This window comes from Mauremys reevesii, linkage group 1, assembly GCF_016161935.1.
Source record: "Mauremys reevesii isolate NIE-2019 linkage group 1, ASM1616193v1, whole genome shotgun sequence".
NCBI lineage: Eukaryota > Metazoa > Chordata > Testudines > Geoemydidae > Mauremys > Mauremys reevesii.
Genome location: NC_052623.1, coordinates 159,617,126 through 159,641,703, shown reverse-complemented (window position 1 = coordinate 159,641,703; position 24,578 = coordinate 159,617,126). Strand labels below are relative to the sequence as shown.

Sequence of the window (24,578 nt, the reverse complement as noted above, 5' to 3'; positions counted from 1 at the left end):
CAAACTTCCTTCATGCTGTGTGTTTGGTGTGCAAATTGTGTGTTGGTTTCATGCTGTTGTTTTTATACATATATGCATATTTACAGAGTGTGCTATGTGTTGTTTGAGTGAACATATAATGCCTGGGGTGCATATGGTGCAAAGTGGTATTACAGAATTGCATATTTGTTTCTATTCACGGTTACCGTGTGTGCACGAGCACGTAGCATATTGTGTTTGTGTGTGTGTGTGTGTATATATATATATATATAGTGTGAGTGTATGTTTTGTGTAGATGTGCATGTTCTATGAAACTGTTACTTTCTATGGATACATTTAGGTGGGGCTGGTAGCATTGTCTCTTATTAAAGTTGCCCGACACTTCCCATTATAGAACCCCTTATAACTTTGCCAAACTTTAACAGTTTAGGCTGAAATTGTCCATGCTAGTTGTTTGCCTCAGACTGAATGCTTTGTGGAAAATTTCAGCAAAAATGTTTAAGTTGTTTCCAAGAATGAGATGGGGGAAATATGTTATTTTGCCCATGTTAAAAAGGTCTGGTGATCTTTTATTTGAAAAGCTCTAACACTCCCCATGCTGTGGAGCAGGAATTTAATATTTGTCATGGAGTACTCTTTGTGTCAGGGATGTAGCTTTTGCCATCCCTGTGAAAATCTGCCCAAATTTTCAGTTATAACTCTTTGAAAAATTGCAGTTTGCACATGTTCAATGGAGACTTACCAGATGTATGCAGCTAAATTCCCTGAAGATCCCATCCATATCAGGCATGCTACAGCCCAGGGTTTTCCCTGTAATTGCATCTCTTGGCTACTGTGGGTCCAGATCCAGCTACCTGAATGGATAACAGGGAGCTTGCCTGTCTGTCCTGTGCTCAGAATTACTCCCTGCTGGGCCCAGGCAGTGTGGAGGACCAAGCTGCCTGATTCAGATGCCCAGGGGACAAGAGCCATACCCGTGGGGAGGGAGGAAGGTAGATTAAAACAAGCCTGGGGAGCGTGAGGTGTGTGTGGGAACTGGACACTGGCAAGAAGTAAGAGACAGAAGCTGGGACTGAAAGTTAGCTTGTGGGGAGAATATGACAGGCTGTGCCAGGAGAATGGGAGCCAGTGGTTGTGGGAAGAAAATGAAATTAGATGAGAAGCTGTGAGGGAGATGGGACTGAGAATAAGTGAGGTGGGAAAGAAGGGGAAGGGAAAGGGAAGACAGAGCTAATGAGAAGCTGGGGGGGGGGAGAACTGAGTCTAGTTGGGCAAATAGAGGGGGATAAGAAGGCAATGAGAAGGAGACTGAGATTGGACAAGGAGCCTGAGGCGGAAGATTGGAACTGGGAGCCAGTAGAGATGGAGAACGTGGGTAGAGAGGAGGCGACTGGAGGCCACAGTGGGAAACAGAGACAGATCAGACAAGGAGCCAGGAGTGACTGAACTGGCTGGGCAAGGAGACTGGGGACAAGGAGCTGGGAGGGTAAGAAATAGAACAGCTGGGCAAGGAGACTGTGGCTTGAATGAGAAGCCTGAGGAGTGGAGACTGGAGCTGACTAGATGAGAATGTAACTAGGGTGAGGAGCTAGAGGTGGGGGACAGAAGGGATCACATTTTGGGGGAATGGGCAGAAGAATCTATGCCCATTAGAGCACACTCCCCTCTAGAGCCTGGAAGAGAACTTACGATTCCTGAGTTTCACCTTTCCTCTGCTATCAGTAGTTATCTGTGAAACTCACTGGCAAAGTGTCCCATTGTCCTCTAATGCCGGCCCACGTAGAGGATAGCAGCCTCCTACCGCTATCAGTTACTCTGTTAGTGCAAATGATAGAGGCTGGTGTGGTGGATCAGAAGGTTCTAAGCCTGCTGATGACCCATGTGGGTGTCAATATGATGCCTCATGATGGAATTTCTGGGTTTTTTTTTTCAGTTTGCTTTCTTAAAAACATGTGAAATTACACACACATTCGCATACATAGGAGGCCTAGAGCTAGCTAACCCTGCTCCATCAGTCCCAGGTGTGCTGCTAATTAACTGCCTCTTAGCCAGAAGGGCTAGGATTAAGATCAGGTGATAGCCTGAGACATCTGGGCTTTATAAAAGAGCAGAAAAGGCAGTTTGGAGGAGGTGCATAGGGGACAAGGTGGGTTTCTGTAGAAGGTTATGAACTAGGGTTTGGAAGAAACAGATAAGGTGGCTTAGGAGTCAGTGCTCTAGGCCTGAGCCTGGAAGACTGAAATGTAGCTAAGCCCAGAGAGGGCTGAGGCAATGAAGGACTCCAGGGAAGCACTCTGAGAAATCAGGACAAGGACAAGAGTGCAGTTTGCCTGCTGACTTCTTAGAGCCAGAGAGATAGATAAGGAATGCAGAGGCCTGTGGGGATCTAGAAAGGACTGGGAGTGGCTTATTTTGAGATTTTTATTTTGATTGTTTTGTTGTTAAATGCAGCCCCCCAAGGAAGGGAACTATTGTACAGAAAGCCTTTGTGGATTGTTTCTGGGAAACTGGTGAGAAGAAACTGAAGCAGGCACACCTTATGACCTGCACCTGTGTTTAAAAGAACATTAAGATTGCAAAGCCAAGCACTCAAGTTAGGAAATGCTAGAATGGAGGTTACTTGTGCACATAGCTGCTGACTTTCTTTCTAGCTGGGGAGTGCTCAACCTCCCCTACTCCCACTTCACCCTTTCCTCTAAGTCCCCACCTCTTCCTGCCCCTGCTCTGCCTCAGGACCTGCCCCTAAGGCCCCCCCACTCCACCTCTTCTCCAAAGGCCCCACCCCTGCTCCCTCCCTGAGCATACCCCATCCCGTTCCCTCCCAGTGCATCCTGCATGCTGTTGAACAGCTGTTCTGTGGTGTGCAGAAGGCACGAGAAGGAGGTGTTGATCAGTGGGTGGAAGGCACTGGGGTAGGAGAAGGAGTTGATTGGAGGGGAAAGGGGTATGTGTGTGGGGGGGAAGCTTGGCTGCTGATGGGGGCTAAGCATCCTCTAATTATTTTCTGTGGGTGCTCTAGCCATGGTATTTTTTTCAAAGGACCTCTGCCTCATTCACTGCACAGGATGGACCTGCTCTGGAGATGAATCAGGGTTGTGTAGTGAAGGTGAATGTTGTCTGTAAGATCCCTGCTTCATTTGTTGCAGAATTTGGAAGAGCTGTGGTGAGTAAAGCAGGGAGGGAAAGGAAGGTCTCATGGTTAAGGCAGTTGAACATGTCCTGGAGAACTAGGTTCCATCCCCTTCCTGTGCTATAGAGTTCCTATGTGATGCTGGTTGAGTCATTTAAATCAAACTTGTCATGGGTGGTTCCACTTTGTGTTCCTCATGTTTTGGGTGCCTGACTTGAGAGCATAGGTGCTGACTCCATGGGTGCTCTGGGGCTGGAGCACTCATGGGGAAAAATTAGTGGGTGCTCTGCACCCACTGGTAGCCAAGCTCCCCTCACCCCCTACCCCTTTTCCTCCCCCTCCCACCCTGAGCGTGCCATGTCCCCACTCCTCTGCCTACCTCCCAGCGTTTCCTGCCTGGCCACTGCCAAACAGCTGTTTGGTGGCATTAGCTGAGGGGGAGCGGGGGCGGAGCTGAACGTGGCAGGGCTGGGGAGGGGTTAGAATAGAGGAAGGGAGGGGGTGGAGTTGGGGCAGGGACTGTGGGGAAGGGGTTGGAATGTGGGTGGGGAAGGGGCAGGACCTCATGGAAGGTGTGGAGTGGTGGCAGGGCTGGGGGCAGGGGTCAAGCACCCAGAGGGAAGAGGGGAAGTGGGCACCTATGCTTGAGAGCATGTGGTGTGATTTGCATAAGAGCTGAGCACTCTCAGATGCAAATGAACTCTGTGGAAGCTGTGCTTTGAACATATAAAGTACTATATAATGCTAAGTAACCTGAAATATCAGGTTGTAGATATCTCAAATGGGGCACCCAAAATTAGTAGATATTTTTCACCTTAATCTCTCAGTTCCCTGTCTGTAAAATGGGGAGTTTAATGCTAGTTTGCTGCACAGGGGAGTTGTGAAAATAAACTGTTTGAAGCACTTAGATACTATAATGAGAAGTGCCACAAGAAAACCCCTGAGGAAATCAATAATTCTGTTTGCATAGCAGTGTTTGTTCAGGCCTTATTTACTGCACTCTGCTCAATGAGGATAAAACAAAATAGTAGCTTTATGCACTAAATAAGGTAAGGGTCCCTGTGCCAGAATGTACCCCCATATTCACTCCATACACACCATTGTAGTAATCTTTGTACAAAATATGCCTTGTGAGGTATCATTTGAAAACTCAAACTTGCTGATGAGTATTATCCTGATAAAATGTGTGGCAACACTATGTGAAGCTGTTAATACCACCATACAGTGGAATCTTATGTTCCAAACTGAGGTTGACAAACAGGTCTGTCTCAAACAAAAGAATGTGTGCTCTGCTTAACTTGCATTTAAGCAGTAAATAGAGTCATCAAGCAGGAAGGGAAACAAGGAAACTCAAACAGGTGAGGGAAAAGCTGCAGAGAACATCCTTCCCCATAGACTTTTTCCTGATACCCATCTGGAAATGTTTTCCAAGAGGGGGTCCCAGAACTATAAAAAGAAGGGACAAACACCCTAAGGTGCTCACCTCCCACTGCCCATTGATTCACTGCACCTGAAGGGCCAAAGTAAGCAGCTGATGGATGGGGGTGGAGTCCTGACCTAAAAAGTTTGGTCACTAAGACTGCTGAAGGCATGTAGTGAGAGAACTGTGCCTTGAATTGAACACAGTTTAAGTAGGCACCAGTAGCATTTTATCTTTTTCTTGTAATTATTTCTGATGCTCATGCTTCATGACTTGTACTTGCTTAAAATCTATCTCTTTGTAGCTAATATACTTGTTTTGTTTTATCTAATCTAGCGTGCTTGAATTGAAGTGTCTGGCAAACTCCATTTGAGGTGGCAAACTGTGTATATTATTTATATAAAAGAAATAATGGACTTGTATTGTCCAGGAGAAGGTTAGACCTTCATATGTGGGGAGGACATGCATATGTGTGTGTGTGGGGGGGGAAATCTAAGACTGGGGGTGTGCTAGGGTCATAATGCAATATAACCAAGGCTGGTAAGAGCCAACACACTCACGTAAATGGGAGCGATTTATATGCTGGAGGCTTTGTGAGCAGTCCCGGCTGGAGGCTGCATCAGCAAAGGATTGTAGGTTAGAGGGCAGAAGTGAAACAGTTACTCACTAGTCTGGATTGTACCCTGATATGTCCCAGTCCCATGGGGGAAAAATAGCATGATCATATAATTAGACTGTATTATAATGAATACACATAAAGGGCTGAATTAAGGGTGCATGGGCAATCTTAATTTTATTTCCTAACTTTTGAGTGGTTGATTTTGCAACTTTAAAGTTTTAATGTAGTTTTTTGTGTCTAATATGTATCTATATGTTGTGCAAGCTGTGTAATTGGGTAGCATTTGTGAGTAGTGTATGGCGTTTGTGTGTAGTGTCAAGGGGTGCATTTTTGCATGCTGCTTGTATAATTTCATTGTGTGCATAAATCCAACCTTCTGACAAACTCTACGACAATACAATTCAGTTCCTTCTACTAGATAGGAGTGAAGGCTCAAGCCTGAAGCCTGCTTAAATAGCCATCTGAGACAAAATTTCATTAGAAACCCTATACCTACAGCTATGTAAATAAATTTGTGTATTAAACTCCATAACCAATTGAACAATTCTCTTCCTAATTAACATACAGAAAAAGAATACTAAGAATACTTCTGGTACTATCTCAAGCAAAGCAGAAGTCACTCCCTCTATCACAAAGCACTAGAGAATCAAATGATAAATCCAAACAAGAACATAATCCACTCCTATGTGATGTTATCCAAGGCCTCAGCATTAACCTCCTGACCTGAGGAGGGAAATCTCTCCAAAACTGAACATATCCAAGACACTGAACCAAAAGCTAAAACATCAAAGTATGGTGCATTGGGCATAAAAAGTCAGAACATGCTAAACTGATACAGCTCCCTGCACAAATCACCATACACCATAGCAAAACGTGAAAAACTCTATGGTAGGCTCTTACCAAACATAGAATATGTGACCATAAACTACAGGTGGAAAATGAACGCTATAAAGTGAAGTGCAAATGCAGAGAGAAACAACTGTGCAACCAACACAACAGGAAAGAGAGTGAAAGAGAGGCATTTTCTACTCCAATGGTCAAAGTATGAAGTAGTATAAGGAAAATATTTCTGATAATGCTATGAGTCAATCTTTGATTGAATCAGGATGGTCAATAGTGACAAATGGGCAGGCGGATTAAATCCACGGACATGCTGTGAAGTCCTATCCTGGGCTGCGGCTTAATGTATTGTATCTCTGACAGACACACAATTTCTATCTTTACTCTTGTAGCTGGTTATGCCAAATATGCCAAAATACCATTGAACTCAATTAAAAATTGCATTGTGCATGCTATATATGGGTAGTGTCAGTAGGTGCACTGTGTGTGTTCTTGTGGTACTAGAGGGTGTATTGGACATTCTTTGCCTATGTATAGTATCAGTGGTTGAATTGCCATAGTGTGTGGGTTCACTGTATGTTCCATGTGTATGGGGAGAGGTAGCTGAGTGTGATGGGTGCATGATGTAATTCTGGTTCTCACTCTGTCTCTGGGACTGTGCATATACGATGGGTTTCACTGGGTGGCTCTGCATTGGCGTCCATCAGAGGTGTCAGCAGGCTCATTGAATGGCACTGTGTGGCTCAGTGCCCAGCTCTCAAAGTTGCCATGCTGCTGAGGGATGTATGGTGTCTAGGCAGTCAATAATGGACTGTGTGATATGTTTTTGAGTAGCTGCCATGGTGCGTGGGTAATAGAGGTGGCAGTAGGGAGTGGGCATGGGGTAAGTGGGTAGGTGGTGGTTGGGGGCTGTCAGATGCACTGTGTGTGGGAGAGTGTTTGGGGTGGCTGCAGTGGGTGGGTATTGTGAGAGTGTGCACTGGGTGCTGGGGAGTTTCATGGATGTGGGAGGTGGCATTGTTTGCATTATGTGATGAAGGGACAGAGTTTGCTGACATTTGAGTGTGTGGGGCATGGTAATGGGTGAGATGTGTACAGGGATGGGCAATGGGTACACTGATACATAAGGAGGTGGTGTATGTGGAGGTGGTAATGTGGGGACAGGGAGGAGATGTAGCAATTTCCTTACAAGGGAGAGATCTTATTTAATTAAGAATTCTTTGAGGGGGGTCAACAAGCATGTGGATAAGGGGAATCCAGTGGATATACTGTACTTAGATTTTCAGAAAGCCTTTGACAAGGTCCTTCACCAAAGGCTCTTAAGCAAAGTAAGCAGTCATGGGATAAGAGGGAAAGTCATCTCATGGATTGGTAACTGGTTAAAAGATAGGAAACAAAAGGTAGGCATAAATGGTCAGTTTTCAGAATGTAGAGGAGGTAGATAATGGTGTCCCCCAGGGGTCTGTACTGGGACCAGTCCTATTCAACATATTCATAAATGATCTGGAAAAGGGGGTAAACAGTGAGGTGGCAAAATTTGCAGATGATACAAAACTACTCAAGATAGTTAAGTCCCATGCAGACTGCAAAGAACTACAAAAGAATTTCACAAAACTCGGTGACTGGGCAACTAAATGGCAGATAAAATTCAGCGTTGATAAATGCAAAGTGATGCACATTGGAAAATATAATCCCAACTATACTTATAAAATGATGGGGTCTAAATTAGTTGTTCCCACTCAAGAAAAATCTTGGAGTCATTGTGGATAGTTCTCTGAAAAACATCCACTCAATGTGCAGTGGCAGTCAATGATTCCCAACATTCTGTTAGCTTTTTTAAGAAAGAGATGGAGAATGACAGAAAATATCTCATTGCTTCTATATAAATCTAATGTACACCCACATCTTGAATACTGCTTGCAGATATGGTCGCCCCATCTCCAAAAAGCTATACTGCAATTGGAAAAGGTTCAGAAAAGGGCAACAAAAATGATTAGGGGTATGGAACAGCTTCTGTATCAGGAGTGACTAATAAGACTGGGACTTTTCAGCTTGGAAAAGTGATAACTAAAGGTGGATATGAGAGAGGTCTATAAAATCATGACTGGTGTGGAGAAAGTAAATAAGGAAGTGTTTACTCCTTATAACACACGAACTAGGTGTCACCAAATGAAATTAATAGGCAGCAGGTTTAGAACAAACAAAAGGAAGCATTTTTTCACACAACACACAGTCAACCTGTGACACTCTTTGCCAGAGGATGTTGTGAAGGCCAAGACTATAACAGGGTTCAAAAAAGAACTTGGTAATATCAATGGGTATTAGCTAGGATGGGCAGGGATGGTGTCCCTAGCCTCTGTTTGTCAGAAGCTGGGAGTGGGCGACGGGATGGATCACTTGATTACCTGTTATGTTCATTTCCTCTGGGGCACCTGGCATTGACCACTGTTGGAAGACAGGATACTGGGCTATATGAACCTTTGGTCTGACCCAGTATGGCCATTCTTATGTTCTTAGCTTCGCAGTCTGTTGTATTAAATGAATGGTTTATGTATGATTGTGGGCCAGGATGGTATGTGACCTTTCAAGGGGGAGGTGAATACAAATTCCCCACCTCTGGCTATACAAAAACCCAGCCTTTTGTAGGAGGGGACCATTGTATGCTGATGATCTGTTCTTGGACTTTCTCAAGATCAAAGGCCCAGGCTGTATACAGGAAAGACTGATCTATTCATGGGGATGCTTCTTCTGAGCTAAGAGGCTGTTATGAATATGACACAGAAAAAACCCTTAGTGGGGGTTTGAAGGATTGACTCCTCCCAGAGTTGGGTAAGCTGATTATCATGTGTAGATTCCTTTCTTGTTGTCTCTAATGCTTTTACCTTAAGAATAAACATGCTTTCTGGATGATATCACAAAGTATAGGCATGGAACTGTGCAGCCTGGAAAAATCTTCCTCAGGTAGGAGAGAGATGCAGATCTCTAGCCAAGAGCGGTGATAGCTGAGGAGCATGGAGCCTCGAAGGGATCATGAGGGAGAAATACATGTGCAGTGGCCTTGAACTGTGGCAGGTGGCACCTGGTGTTACGGGGTGGCATGGTGTGTGTGGACTGGTGTTGCAGGGTGTGAGGGTGACATACTCTGTATACCGTTGTGTGTAGTGATGGGGTGGCTGTGTGTGTGCACAGTGCAATAAATGGTGGGAGTGGCTGGCATGGTGTGTGGTGATGTGGCATGGTGTGTGCAGGGGGTGGCCCTGTGTGTGTGGAAGGGGCACAGGTGCCACGGGGTGGTATGGGGTGTGCCATCTGTGTGCACTGAGTGGCATTGGGGCTAGGGTGTTCGTAGTCCCACCCCGTGGGAGTGAGGGTGGCAATGGATGTGCAGTGGGAGTGTGGGTGCAGTGGATGGTATTAGGTGGGGGGCAGGGATGTGGCACTAGGTGTGTGGGGGTATGGGGTAGTGGGAGTGTGGGTGCAGTGAGTGAGGGTAGTGATCAAGGGCTCCATGTCTAGTTGGCAGCCAATTTCAAACGGAGTGCCGCAGGGGTCGGTCCTGGGACCGGTTTTGTTCAATATCTTCATTAATAATCTGGAGGATGGCATGGACTGCACTCAGCAAGTTTGCAGATAACACTAAACTGGGAGGAGTAGTAGATATGCTGGAGGGTAGGGATAGGATACAGAGGGACCTAGACAAATTAGAGGATTGGGCCAAAAGAAACCTGATGAGGTTCAACAAGGACAAGTGCAGAGTCCTGTACTTAGGAAAGAAGAATCCCATGCACTGCTACAGACTAGGGACTGAATGACTCGGAAGCAGTTCTGCAGAAAAGGACCTAGGGGTTGCAGTGGACGAGAAGTTGGATATGAGTCAACAGTGTGCCCTTGTTGCCAAGAAGGCTAACGGCATTTTGGGCTGTATAAGTAGGGGCATTGCCAGCAGATTGAGGGATGTGATCATTCCCCTCTATTTGACATTGGTGAGGCCTCATCTGGAGTACTGTGTTCAGTTTTGGGCCTCACACTACAAGAAGGATGTGGAAAAATTGGAGAGAGTCCAGCGGAGGACAACAAAAATGATTAGGGGGCTGGAGCACATGACCTATGAGGAGAGGCTGAGGGAACTGGGCTTGTTTAGTCTGCAGAAGAGAAGAATGAGGGTGGATTTGATAGCTGCTTTCAACTACCTGAAAGGGGGTTCCAAAGGGGATGGATCTAGACTGTTCTCAGTGGTACCTGATGACAGAACAAGGAGTAATGGTCTCAAGTTGCAGTGGGGGAGGTTTAGGTTGGACATTAGGAAAAACTTTTTCAGTAGGAGGGTGGTGAAGCACTGGACTGGGTTACCTAGGGAGGTGGTGGCATCTCCATCCTTAGAGGTTTTTAAGGTCAGGCTTGACAAAGCCCTGGCTGGGATGATTTAGTTGGGGATTGGTGCTGCTTTGAGCAGGGGGTTGGAGTAGATGACCTCCTGAGGTCCCTTCCAACCCCGATATTCTATGATAGGGGGCAGTGGGCGTGTGGGTGGCACTGGATGTGCAGGGGGAGTGTGGGTGGTAGTGGGCAGCACTAGGTGGGAGGGGTATGGGTCAGTGGCAGTGTGGGCGGCAGTGGCTGTGCAGCGGGCGTGTGGGTGCAGTGAGTGAGGGGATATGGGGGGCAGTGGGCGTGTGGGGGCAGGGGGAGTGTGGTGGCGGCCGCGGCCCCTTTAAATGGCGCTGGCGGCCGCTGCCGGCTCACTCCGGCTCTGGGCTGGCGGATGTAAAAGCGTTTAGGTGTCTGCGCCGATCGCCTGACTCTGCCGCCTGGGCTCGGCCGCTCCGCTCTCCCGTGTGCGCCCGGCGGCGGCGGCGGCTCGGCGCTGCCCGGGGAGGGGAGGGTCCGGCCCCGGCCGGCCGCGTGCAGCTGCGGCTCCGGGGGCAGGGCAGGGCAGGGCGCGCGGGCGGCATGGAGGCGGCGGAGGCGCGGTGCCGGGTGCTCTCGATCCAGAGCCATGTCGTGCGCGGCTACGTGGGCAACAAGGCGGCGAGCTTCCCGCTGCAGGTGAGCGGGGCCGGGCGGGGACCCTGCAGCACCCAGCGGCCCGGGCGGCGGCGGCGGGGATCGCCCCTTCCCCGGGCCGGAGCTGGGCGCTGCGGGGGGAGGCGGGCCGGGCTCGGTGCTTTCCTGCTGCCCGGCGGGTGCGGCGCTGGTGCCCGGGCAGGGAAGGGTCCGGAGTGTGTGCGCTGGGCTGGCCGTGAGTGTGTGTGTGTGTGTGTGTGTGAGAGAGAGAGAGTGAGAGACACACACACACACACACAGGACTCTCCTTGATCGGCGGTGACGGTGTCCGCTGTCTATTGACACAATTTGCCAAGGCAGTGTATTTCTTCGGGTAAGGTAAACCAAGCCAAGCTGTTCTGTGTTAATACAGACGGGCAAAGTGTCACAAAACAGGTACATTTCAGTAGCCAGCAAATCCTTGTGCTTGTGAGAAGGGGTTTAAAACAGGATGCTTCTTTATTTGATAACTATACAAGCTTCAATAGTATATACTATGTCAAGTATTAGAGGGTAGCCGTGTTAGTCTGTATCTACAAAAACAACAAGGAGTCTGGTGGCACCTTAAAGACTAACAGGTTTATTTGGGCATCAGCTTTTGTGGGTAAAAATCCCCACTTCTTCACATGCAATAGTATACTGAGTGCTATACCAATTTTTAATCTTGTAAATGGGGCTTGGCTTTTAAAAAAAAATTCATGGAGTTAAATACTGTGGTTGTTGGATTTAAAAAGGGATTGGAAATGTTTTTGATTATATTTGTTTTTTAAATAATGCTTAGTGCTTTATATTTTCAAAGCATATTACAAACACTGACTACCCTATTTTAGAAAGTGTACTTAGTCAGATATCATGTTTCATGCTCTCATCTCATTACTGCTGGGTCAGGGAGCTATGGCCACCCCATGTAGAGCACTACACATAGTCATATGCATTATGGGTTTTCTCACCTTGGTCAGTATCCTGTATTGGCCACTGATGGAGGCGGGAAGCCAGATTTGATGGACCAGTATTATCTGATGAGCTATGTGGCAAATTCTATCTACTTGTGTAACTATAATCCACAATAAAACAAATTGTAAGCATAATGAAGTCATAAGGACATTGTAACCAGGAGAATGAACATAGTCAGAGTTTGGGCAGAATAATGTAAGGAATAATATTTCTTTAATTATACATATGGGGGGAGGTGGGGCTACAGTTGTCTGGTGATAACTTTTGCCTTGTGGCTTAAGTGCAGGCCTGGGAGTTGAATACCTGGGTTCTAGCCCCACAATATCAGACTTCATTTATGTCTTTGACAAGTCACTTAACCTCTGTGTATGTCAGTTTTCTCATCACTAAAATGGGAATATAACCCATAACAACCTCATGACTCCCTTGAGGCAAACTTTAATGCTTGCAAAGTGCTTTTGGATGGAAAGCACTGAAGTATTTTTAATTTAAAAAATACCTACTGAAGTAGCAGTGGATGCTATTTACAGAAATCACACAGTACAATGTAAGTTTTTAAAATTCCTTGGTGCATGGCATATGATAAACTATTGCTGGAAGGAACTATTACACCTATGGGCTAATCCCAGAACAATAACAAGAATTGTTTGTGGCAAACTGCTAATAAATATGCCTATCATCATACACCTCTACCCCGATATAACGTGACTCGATATAACACGAATTCGGATATAACACGGTAAAGCAGCGCTCCGGGGGAGCAGGGCTGCGTGCTCCGGCAGATCAAAGCAAGTTAGATATAACGCAGTAAGATTTTTTTTTGGCTCCCGAGGACAGCGTTATATCGGGGTAGAGGTGTATTTGAAGGTTGTGCAAACCCAGACTGATGGAACACTAAGGGAGGAGAGCAAATTGCTATAGTGATTTTTGAGTATCTTATTAGTCATCAGAACTGTGAGATGGAATTATCTTAAGAATCCTTTATTTAATAAGGGGACAGTGTTAGGCTTGGGGATTTGTTCTGTACCCTTTGTGCTCCCTTCAGTTGTGCCCCCTTTAAATTCCCGCCCCCCCCTCCAATTTTTTCCCCTCTTGTCTTGTATCAGCTGAATCAAGGAGGGTTAAATGTGGCTCCTTACAGCAGAGTTGATGAGTTCTGTAGTGTGGCAAGCCGATATGTCTACAGATTGAGGAAGAGGGGTGTTTTTTTTTGTTTTGTTTTTTAAATAAACTCAGTAAAGGACAGAAAGTACTGCCAGCCCAGTGACAGAACTCAAACTTGGATGGATTTTTGTATTGGAAGGGTGAAATACTATTAATCCGCTAGGCTGGCTAAGTATGACTATTTTTAGACTACCTCCATTTTTTGGCATGTAGTGTCTAGCTTCAGTGAAAATGTTGCATCTAGTTATATTTTTACATTTTTATTGAAAACTTGTCAATGGATCGACTGAAAACCTGGTCTAAGTGCTGACAGCAGGTTGGATCTGCATATAACAGGTCTCACCACAGTCTAAGTTTTTTGGATCTCCTTTGTTAAACTCTGTTTTCTTACTCCACTGACTTTCTTACATAAGGTACTTGTAATGAGTTTTCCAGCTTGTGTACTCTTCTACCTTCAGAAAAGTATGCACAAAGACTATAAAACAATTGCTGTTAGACTATTCCAGGCTTTCACATATAAAAGGATCATTACAATTGGAGATGGCTGTCAAGAAATCTTGACATTGTGTGGTCAGAAATGGATCTTATTTCTGCTTAGCCTCCTACAGCACCTAACAGCTTTGTTATACTAACTTTTATTACTAATCTCTTCTGGCTAAAAGAGAGAAACAGAGAGGTTTGGTAAATGGAAACTAAAGAAAGCTCCTGAAAGACCATTAGTCATCACTCTTTCAAAAGTTTGAGGGAGGATACTACCTTTGAAAAAAGAAATCAGTGAAGAAAGCGGATTAATTTACCAGCATTTAGGCCTAGCTGTACAAATTATGCCACCATAAAGGAATTTACTATTTTGTAATAATGATGTACAACTTTGAAGTTCTAACCAGCTATAGATTTACTATTAAATGCTACCCTACTTTTCTTTCCTCTTCTGAATGAAGGACAATAGCAAAAACTGACCAAAACGTACAGACTATCAGTCATAAGAGAAAACAAACACAGCAAGATTCAGACAATTAATAGTGTTTGGTGAGCAGTACATCAAGTCACAAACCACATAAAGAAATGTACCCAATTCTAATACACAATTGCACCCATGTAGAAAATAAGCTCTTTAACACTCAGCAAAATAAATTTGTTCTAGCCACGGTGAGGAGGAGAAGGGAAAAAACACTGGGTGGCTTTAATACTGCCTTTGTGACACTGCCAAGCAATTCATTTCTCAAACATTGCAAGTACTCTAGCCTCTGAACTATAAATCATGGTTGCCAAAGGCAGGCACCTTTGTTGTTGTTTTTGCTCACCCTGCTACAAGTATGGACTGCTCTGTCATCTTTACTGCGGATTAGTTTTGATTTTTGAATAGTTTTCATATCCTGTTATCAGAAGTGAAACATCAGTGAAAGTCAGAATGTTGGAGCACTATTCAGTTCTGATTCAGAGTAATGTAGCCTGGAGAGGTTCCACAGCTCAGGAAGACCACATACTTCTGCCGTCAAAGAGCTACCATGATAGACCAGAAGTTACCTCCACAGCTTCTACACCCCGTCAGAGGAGACAGTCATTTTCTGACATCTGTTTTGACAGTGGCGCACAAACATTATCCTCTAGTAAGAATGGTTTTTTTTTGCTTTCCCCAACATGAAGAGGTCACATCCTCATGGGATCTGGAGTCAGTCATTCAGTTTTCTGATTTTTTTTTAAGAGCAGCCCTCCAAACGTGATGGATTTCAGTGAACCATCTACAAAGCTAGCAAATGTAGTAGAAGGTATAGATATTCTTTCCTTTACTCTGTTCACAGTTGCTCCAAATGGCAAGGGAGTCACAGCTGAATTCACGTCAACATTCAAGGGTGAATTAAAGTAGGGATCGGCAACCTTTCAGAAGTAGTGTGCCGAGTCTTCATTTATTCACTTTAATTTAAGGTTTTGCCTGCCAAGAATACATTTTAACATTTTTAGAAGGTCTCTTTCTATAAGTCTATATTATATAACTAAACTATTGTTGTATGTAAAGTAAATAAGGTTTTTAAAATGTTTAAGAAGCTTCATTTAAAATTAAATTAAAATGCAGATCTTATCAGTTTAGTGTGATCCTTGCCCTTGCTTTTCCTTGCTGAGTTTTCCAATGTCTGGCACATATTTGGATACTTTAAGCTGCACACAGGCTTCTGAGTGATCAGTTGTTCTCTGTCCCTCTCGGAGCCAGTTGACAGATTTCATGTGTGAAAATACCTGTTCCAACAGGTATGTGGATCCAAATACTGAAGCATTACAAATGCAATTTTCTTCAAACAGTTAAATTTCACTGGCAAGGACGTCCGGCAGATCAGAATAGAGGCTCCATGAGCTCTCTCGGTAGCTTCAAGTGCACTCCGCAGATCCACGAACTTTGATGCCCACAATTCTGAGCTTTTTAACTGAATGAGCTGGATTTTGAAATCTTCAACACCCATCTACTGAAATACAGACAAATCCAAGTCGCTTTCGTTGAACTTTTCAGGTTTAATTAGAAAAGGAAGCTTTGGGCCAAATCGCTGGAAGTCTTGAAATCTGTCAGAAAATTCTGATTCCAGTTCTTGCATGTACATTCTAATCTCAATGTCAAACGCAGTGCGCTGTTCCACATGGCATGATAGTGATGTAAGCAGCAAATCAGGACTTAAAAATATCCCAGTACAGTGGCTCTGGAACAATTTTTTAAGGTGGGGGTGCTAAGCTGCGCCAGTGTGCCACAGCTGGGGGTGGCTGCAGAGCCCTGGGCCGGCGGCTGGTACCCCAGGCCAGTAGTGGAGCCCCCGGGACCGGTGGCCAGGACCCAGGCAGTGTGAGTGCCCCTGAAAATCAACTCGTGTGCTGCAGGTTGTCTACCCCTGAATTAAAGCTTGCAAGACATCAGCTAGATCAGTATAAGAATTTCAGTTTAATTAAATAATATTTTATTGACATGACAAACTATACCAGTGTTGCCAAAATGTAAAGGCTCCTGTGGTAGTGGTCAGAGGTAAGAACAGTCTGCTAAGACAGGGCTTTCACAGTGTTTGAGGGTTTACCATACTTATCAATAGGTATCCATTCTTGATCCATTTACGTAGGTTGCTACATTGCATCATGCCTCTCTCTCCTGGAGGTGGACACATTTTGTTTACCAGATCTCATGTTTCCCCAACATTAACCTTGCTCCACCAACCTCAAATCTGCTCTTCATATGGCAGAACAAACTAGAGCAGGCCTTTCTGTCATGCCTCTTCAGTTGAAGGATTCCAAAGAACATGAGTGAAGCGTGTTCATAAAGCGATTCAAAAAATCTCCACTGATTCCGATCTCCTGATTCTCTCTGGTTAAGCGAAACGGCTCAAAGAAAAATAGGGCAGATCTTCACCTTGAAGTCAGTGAAGCTATACCAATTTACACCAGCTGAGGCTCTGGGCTTAGTCATCACCTGACTCTGAATGAAAAGTAGATGAACATGATCACAAATTCTTCATAGAACGCAAAGCAGATATTAGCCTGCAAACACTTGCCATGGAGTGTTAAAGGTCGCAAAGTTTTTCCTTGGAGACGCAACATCCTAGATAAAGTAACTATGTTGCACCCCTTTTCCAGCCCTTTCTCTGTCATTTTTGGTGGTAAGAACAAGACAACCTCTGTGCCTTTCTATAAATCTGTACATCACCTAGCATATTTGACTATACTGTAATGGGTCAAAACAAAAGCAAACTCTGCAACTGTTTTGCCAAGCACAAAGATTAGCGTTAGAGATTGGTTCAGACCAAAACTTCAGATCTGAACACCCACAAACTCAAGGGAAGTTCATACCTATACTTAAAGATTGTGGCTTGGGCCCATTTCTAAATAACACAGAAATGTCTATTTTTGAGGGTTCATTTGTTTTCTTACCTCTTTCAGACTTCTGGGGGACCGGAAATATTACTCCCCCATCTTTTTTTTTTTTTTTAAGTATATGGAAAAAATCCACTGAAAGAGCTAAGAAGAATGAGCATCACCTGTCTTCGTTATCAGGGCTGGCTCCAGCGTTTTTGCCGCCCCAAGCAACGAAAGGAAAAGGGGGGGGGGGAAAGGTTGAGCTCCCGCCGAAGAAGAGACTGAGTGAAGGAGTCGCCGCCGAATTGGCACCAAAGACTAATCCAGATGTGCTTGATCAGCCGCCGAAGTGTCGCCGAAGACCCGGACATGCCGCCCCAATACCTGATAGAGTGCTACCCCTTTCTATTGGCCATCCCAGACACCTGCTTCCTTCGCTGGTGCCTGGAGCCGGCCCTGTTAATTATTGTTCCACAGCTCATTCCATTCAGTGGAGAAGCCTAAATTGAACAGATTTCAAAAGATCTTTTGTTCCACATTAGGGAGGTTTTTCTCACCTAAATTATAACCCACCATGAACAATTTCATAATCTAGATCAAAGTGTTGGTGTTTTGTCAATGCTTTTAGCTCCCTCCTATAGATAGCTGCTTTAATAGAGTCAAGATGTGAACTCAGAGGAGATTCCCCCATATTTAAGGGGAGTGAGGATGGGAGGAAATAATCATGTGAACTCAACATTATCAAAAGTGAAGTAAGGATGGAAAATTCAGTTTAAAACCGTGTTTGAAATATTGGCCAACACTAACTTGCAGGTGATTAGGTGGCTCTTTGGTATTGGAATATAAAGTCAGTCACACTTCTAGGTTACAGGTCTGAATGCAAACTAATCTGGCAGGTACCAAATATTACTCTGATGGCCTATGTGAAGATAGGCCAGAAAAGTACAAGCTATTCCTACAAGAGACTTGTCCACATCTCAAAAGCCATCTTGTTGAAAAGAAAAATCAGAGGTCAAAGACTGAACATAAATAATGAACTGTTCTTTCATGTGCTCAGATACCAGAGTGATGGGTACCGTATATGAACCCTGGATATAACTCAAATCATAGACACAGTTTCTTTAGGTCAAGGTTAGGATACTTCAGAGCAGATGCAGCAGGTCAACTGCTTTGCTGTGGTTAGAAAAGGACTTCAGTCTCCAAAGTTATCAGTACTACACATTTCAGTGGCACTAGTTTTGTTTTAACTTTTAGAAATGTGGGGCTGCTTCAAGGGAAGAGCATACACATGGTAAAAAGTTAAATTATGGTGGGAAAATAACCTATGTTTCCACGAGCCATCAGCGGAACGTAGTATTGCATAAACCATGAAAACCATGACAGCCCATCATAAAGGGTAAATGACCTTTACTGCATGAAAACATACATGTATGTACAATGGAGACTCTGCAGGTCAATGTCCTTTCCATATTACAAATCTGGCAGCACTGAATTTTTTTACTAGCACAGTCGTGCAGACTGTGTGAATGTAAATTAGCTCTGTTAAGACCACTTTTAGAAAGCATTCAAGGCTATCTTGAGAACAACTTTTTAAAAAGGCAGTTCAACAAAATTACCACCCCCACCCCCATGCACACCACCACAATGGTGTTAGCAGAAACTGTTATTTAAAAGTTTAATAAGGAAAAATGCATAATGCAGATGAGGATCTCATGGGAGTCATTCCTCTCCACACTTTTACGTGGGGGCGGGGGGAAATCAAGATATGGGGACCTTTCACCCATGGTTTATTAGCAAATCTGCCATGTCTCAAAGTACATACGTTCAAATAACATAAACAAGTGTAATTTATCTCTGGATGGGTCTAAAGGTTATTAGCATATCTTTCCTAGCTGTAATTCATTCAGTACAGTAGAAGCCTATTGCAGACACAATCGTGCTATACAAAATGCTGTAGTTTTTTTTTGTTTTTGTTTTTTTAAACAGGTCTGATCCTTTAATATTTGTAAACTATGCTTCCATATGTAGCAAGTGAATAGTGTACAATTAACAGAAGTACAGTAGTCTGTTTCAACAAGCCAGCCTTCCTGAATGTTTTACCTTTTAATGCAGTAGATTTTTGGTAGAGAAAAGGATCTGTTAAAAGAACAGACGTTAATTTAAAAAACATTTGTTGCAGATCTTGCTTAAGTGAACAGCAAAGTCTTAACAAGTATTAGTTTCAATAGGCTCCCCCTAAAGCAAGCAAGCCGCAAGTACATGAGCCTGTTTTTTGCAGCATTTTCTGAACTCTATGGTTTCCTCTTAGGACACACACAGTCTATTTATTTTTTTTTATAATCTGGATGAGTACAGAGTGATGCACATTCTTCAAACAAATTAAAATATAGTCGCCCTGTGATTTCTCTCCAGATAAAAAACCCTGCAGTCATGAGGAGGTGAACAGAAGAGATTAAGAAACCAGAGAACAGCGCATACTCACTGATTTTGCTTTTAACGTAACGATGTTTGGCGCATGGTGTTAAATGCCTTTGGGCTGGTCTGCAGTGTTGCGCTACTAGAGTGGTAGTAACAATGGAGGGTGTGCTAGTGTAGACAAGGCAAAGACATTTTTACCACAACGTTGTCTAATTTGCAACAGTGGTGAAAACACTATGTTGGCCCGTCTGCATTAGTGAGGCTGCACTGGTGATAAAGAGAAACTCCACAACCCAACACCACATACACTTTGCATTTAACTCTTTCATAAAAAGTAAAATCCAAGGGATCAAGTTCCTCTCTTTGTAAATCCCATTGTGTCTGCAGCACTCCCGTATTGTGCCCTTTCATATTCCAGGCATATAAAGATCCAGTATTATCCTTCATGCTACTTCATCCTTCACTACTTCATGCTTTAAATTTGAGCTTCTGATTTTCCAAGTAACAATGAACACTCAACTTAAAACCTCTTTGGACAAAGGTCTGACTTTTATCTGCTAATGCCTAAGATGACTAAAACAGAGTTTAGATGGGGGGAAAAACATTTTTTCAGTCTAACTTGTGTCTTTGCCAGGTGTATAGTAAGTAAGTTTCATGGCTTCCCCTGTATTGGTAGTTATTCAGTTATTTCCCGCACACAAACAGGTGGGAGGGGGAAAAGACAGCAGGAAGGGTTGGCGGGAGTAATTATTTTAAAATGGGAAAATGTGTTTGTAAACTCAAACTAACAGGAGAGCTCAGGGATAGGTGCGGAGCCTGAGGTGACTGCCCTTGATTAGACCTCAAGTTCAGTGTCCTTTGGCTGAAGCCACATAACAGCTCAGTGAGAGAGGTGAGTATTTCACTCCTTTTACGCGTGGGTGAGGTGAGGCATGGATTGCTTAAAGTCACAAGCAGGCCGGTGTTAGAGCTGGGAATAGAACTTGGAAGTCTTGACTATTGCTACTCCCTTCATAATTTGGTAGTCAAGTGAACTGAGGTCTACAGTATATTAGAATAACCAACTCTCACTTGTGGCCTGTTCCCGCTCCCATTGTAGTCAGTGGAAACAGAATCGGGCCTTTGGTCATTCAAACAGTAGCTTACCAAACACAGCTGAGTAGCTGTCTGTCTTAAAGTTTTGTATTGGCACCCATCACCTTAGTATCCGAGCACCTCCCATTGGCAAAGCAAGGTCTCTGCCTAGCGGCCTTCATGAAGTATTTGGCTGTTCTCCTTTTTCTGGTTTTAAGAGTCTCCCTCCTTGATGTAGGTTTGGCATTGTGTTTTATACTGCTCTCTTTTAGAGAGCTGAAATCTCAGAAACTATAGTGGGTTAGGATGTGATCCATTTATCACTCCTCTGCCTGGGAGAAGAGTGACTAAGTTAGATATTCTCAACGGGACAGTCTTTCTTAAAGAACAGACCCACCCAGAGCACTATGGCTTGTGAAAAAGAACAGTGCTAAGGACCATACCAATAGTAAGACACACAGACTGTTACATACCCAAACATTCATAAGAGCAATATGCTTTTAAAAAGAACCCAGAGATTTATAATTTGTATGGATGTTTTATACATAAAGTGATAATTGTTTGTTAATACTTTTTCTTTCCTATGCTATCGAATACATAGAAATAGGCCAGCGCCATGAAGTTTGAGCTGTACATTCAGATCTGATGCTCTGGCGAAGGCCCATCTCCGCTAATATGTGCTTGTAAATTTAGTTGCATAGTATTGCGCATGACTGTAGTTAGCTATAGTCATGGATCAATTTGTGGAATTCTTTGATGTGAGTGGAAGCAGCAAGAAGACCTCAGATCTGTGGCCTGAGGCAAATAGCATGTCATAATATCTAGCAGCTTATAATGCAAACCACAAAATAAATAAGCTGAGTCTGCTCCCTGTAGAGTTAACAGGAAAACTCCTATTTGCTAGGCTGGGAGCAGAGTCCAGTCCTTCACTTGCAGAGGAAGGAAAAATACATTCCCTGGCTGGGAATCTTAAATTTAAAGATGTACCTTTAGAGATGAGGAACAGGGTGGCTTTTGTTTTGTTTGCTTCGAATGGGGGTGAGGGGGGAAGTAGATGCTGAGATTTCCTTGCCTTCCCATTCCCCTAATCAATGCCTGTACAATTCAATCATTTAATACCATGCCAAATGTATGCCCAAACGGAGATTAGTGAAGAAGCTGTGATTAAAAACTTCTGTATCAATCCAACGAACAATGACATAGAGCTGAACTGTATGACGCAGGTAGAGAAGCTGACTGCTGTGTGCGTCATCCAGACACAGGAGGACGGTGGTTGTTTTTTTTTTTTTTTTTTTTTGAGAAAAATACGTAGCACAGGATGAGAGAAATTGCTAGTGTGCTGAAAGAAATGGCTTACAAGGAAATCTGATAAGAGGCATGCACCATGTGTTCTTGGTGTCTTGAATTGAATAATATTAGTCTGTCAGAAGAGAAATATAAAATGGAATGTGACTTGAAGGTTGATTTTGAAGAATATATAAATATAAATGGAATGGACTTGAAGGTTGATTTTGAAGAAACATTTTAAAAAATGCATTAGCCTTCCCTTGAATTTGGCTGCTTATTAGAGATGTTCACTTATGTTGTGCACTTTCTCAGAGGAAAGCAGAGAATTAGAAACCAACTGAGAGCAAATTCACTATGCCTCAAGAGAAGCTGCTGTAGTCTTTCCTTCTTTGACAGCCATTATATTACAGTCAGGTCAGCCAATCCACAGCAAGCTGAAAAAATTGCAATTCTCTGTCAGGAGAGAGAGGCTTTGTTCTTACATTAGCCTTCAGTATGTCTTGTGCAGTGTAAAACAGAGAGAGGAGTTTGTGAAACCTGAAAATGAGTGTGCCTGCACACATTCACAAATATTTTAGTATGTTTTTATACCCAGTGACTATAGTCACATGATTGGAGCAGAGTGACTTGTAATTTACTGCTGGGACCAATTCTTGGCTTGGCCACTGATTTGTTTGGTACCCTGCAGCTAATTCATCTTTCCCCATGTGCAGGTGGCTTTTGCCACCCCTTCTGTGGAACCATTAGGGGACGGATAGTCTAGTATGCTCCATGCCAGAGCCCTTGTAACTACAGCAATTATCGCTGCTTCTCAGTCTCCTTTAAGATACCATACTATTTTGTGACAGCTAGCAATTGCTCCTGAACAGTGCAGATAGCTCATATAGCTTGTCTTAATCAAAATAACCTTGCCTTGGCAGTGCTCCAGAGAGCAAATAAGTGTGTTTTTTGGTTTTAACTAATGCTATAGATTTTATTAAATGAGTGCAAAAGTCTGTGGGGATGTTCTTATTTCAATTTAAACCAGGCTTATTTCAGTAAGTCAATTAGAAATTGGTCTAAGCTAAACTGAAATAAGCTACTCTTAAACCTAAGTGAGTGTTTGCACAGGGAGTTGTCTGCCAGTTTAACTAAGTGGGTTTTAAGTTAAAATGGTGCAGTTTCTCCGGTCAAACATTCTCACATAGGCTTAGGTAAGAGTTCAGATGGTGTTGAAATTGGGCAGGCTGATCTTACTTGTGACACTGGCAAGCTGCTTAATCTGTTTGCCTGCTCTAGTTTAACCGTCTATAAAATAAGTATAACATGGGTTATGTACTAAATTGCACTGAGTAGTGTGAAGTTTACGTAAGACTGTACTTATAAAGCATTCTGCACTACAGCTTGCCAGAAAATGGAAATCTCTTCCTGTGAAAAATTTAACACTTTAAAAAAAAAAAAAAAGTCCCAAATTGGGCCAAGAAGTCAAAACTATGAAACTTTCCTGGGAAGGGATTCCTGAGAGAACTAACATGGATTTTTTTTTTTTTTTGGTCTTGCTGGCTGCCTACCTGGGAGGCACTTGTCAATTTCACTTTTTCATTGATAAGAGCCTTCCAGCCAGGCTTCTAGGAAGTTTATGTGCCCAACTCTCAGCCTCCTCACAAACCCTGCTGTAGAGAAGAGAGCTGGGGTGCTTAGCCTCTCCCTGCAGTGGCTGCTAGAGAACTATTGTTTCAGTGGTTCCTGATAAGAAAATTAAAAATTTTAGACAAATTCTGTAAAAAGGGAATTTTTCATTGAAAAACCATTCCAGTAAAAAATTCTGATGAGTCTACTTTGCACTTCTATATTACCTTAGTCCAGGGATCACAAAGTACTGTTATGTAATTAATCTCTCTGATCTTGTTTAAATACTTTGCTCCTCAGTTTCCTACTTATTTACAAACTCTTAAAGGAATGGAAATCAGTTTTAAAAGATCGTAGTTGAGGCTTGTGTGAAGTGTGCTATACTTGTCTGCTTACAGCCTATAGTCTGCAGTAACACATTTCTAATTCTAGCAATGCCACATTTGGCATTACAACTTGGGGTTGTTGTTTTTTCGTTTGTTTCTGTGTTTGGTGTGAGCACATGCCAGCTTTCTCAGGGTTTCATAATGTGTGTTCAAGTCATGGCTTTAAGCAATGATGTAGCAGGAATGCACTCGCTGACCCTGTCTTTAACTGTTTTTACAATGCTTCTCAATACTTTACAAAGTTCAGAGTTACGGAATAATGCACATAGTTAACATAAACAGTTAAACTTGTCATAGGAATGTTGCTGGCAAATGTACACCATCTACATTGTACTTATTGGTATAAAATATAATCCTTTTCTGCACACTAACAATTAAGTAAAATTAGCTATTAACTAGGGTTGGGCATTTGGGCCTCCAGTCAAATATTGTAAAACAGTTGACTATTGTTGACATTTTAAAGCACTAATTTATTAGAATAGTAACAGTAACACAGAATAAAACTACCAGCCAACTGACATTACTTGGCCAGTCAATTGACTGGCTTCCCAAGCCTAGCTTTCTCTAACACCAGAACAAGTGAACTGCCCAAGGAATTTAAGCGCTACTGTTCTAATTCTCCATTGCACTACATACGTTCTCTATTATGCTTCTCTTCAAGGCCAATAGATCATGACACTAGCTCTACCGCATGCAAACACAACTACAGTTCAGATCGCTGGCAAAGTTGGCAAAATAGGCTCTGCTTCCACAGATTAATGGCTTTCTACAGATGTTTGATACCCTGAGTGACACAGCTATGCCAACCTAATTTTCTAGTGTCAACCAGGC

The 24,578-nt window shown here is 43.4% G+C and overlaps 1 protein-coding gene across 7 annotated transcripts in view; it reads left to right on the top strand.

Moving 5' to 3' along the window:
- The window catches only part of PDXK (pyridoxal kinase), a 92,475-nt gene that overhangs the window by 5,410 nt on the left and 62,487 nt on the right, over positions 1-24,578 (top strand). Inside the window, exons 1-2 of one of the 7 annotated variants that reach the window (XM_039531669.1) lie at positions 2,132-2,489; positions 3,019-3,142. The exons of 2 other annotated variants lie outside the window; for them this stretch is intronic. In XM_039531669.1, coding sequence (XP_039387603.1) covers positions 2,425-2,489; positions 3,019-3,142 — 189 coding nt within the window. In that variant the 5' untranslated portion in view covers positions 2,132-2,424. 4 more of the 7 variants (XM_039531661.1, XM_039531687.1, XM_039531717.1 and 1 more) reach the window with 4 other exon arrangements.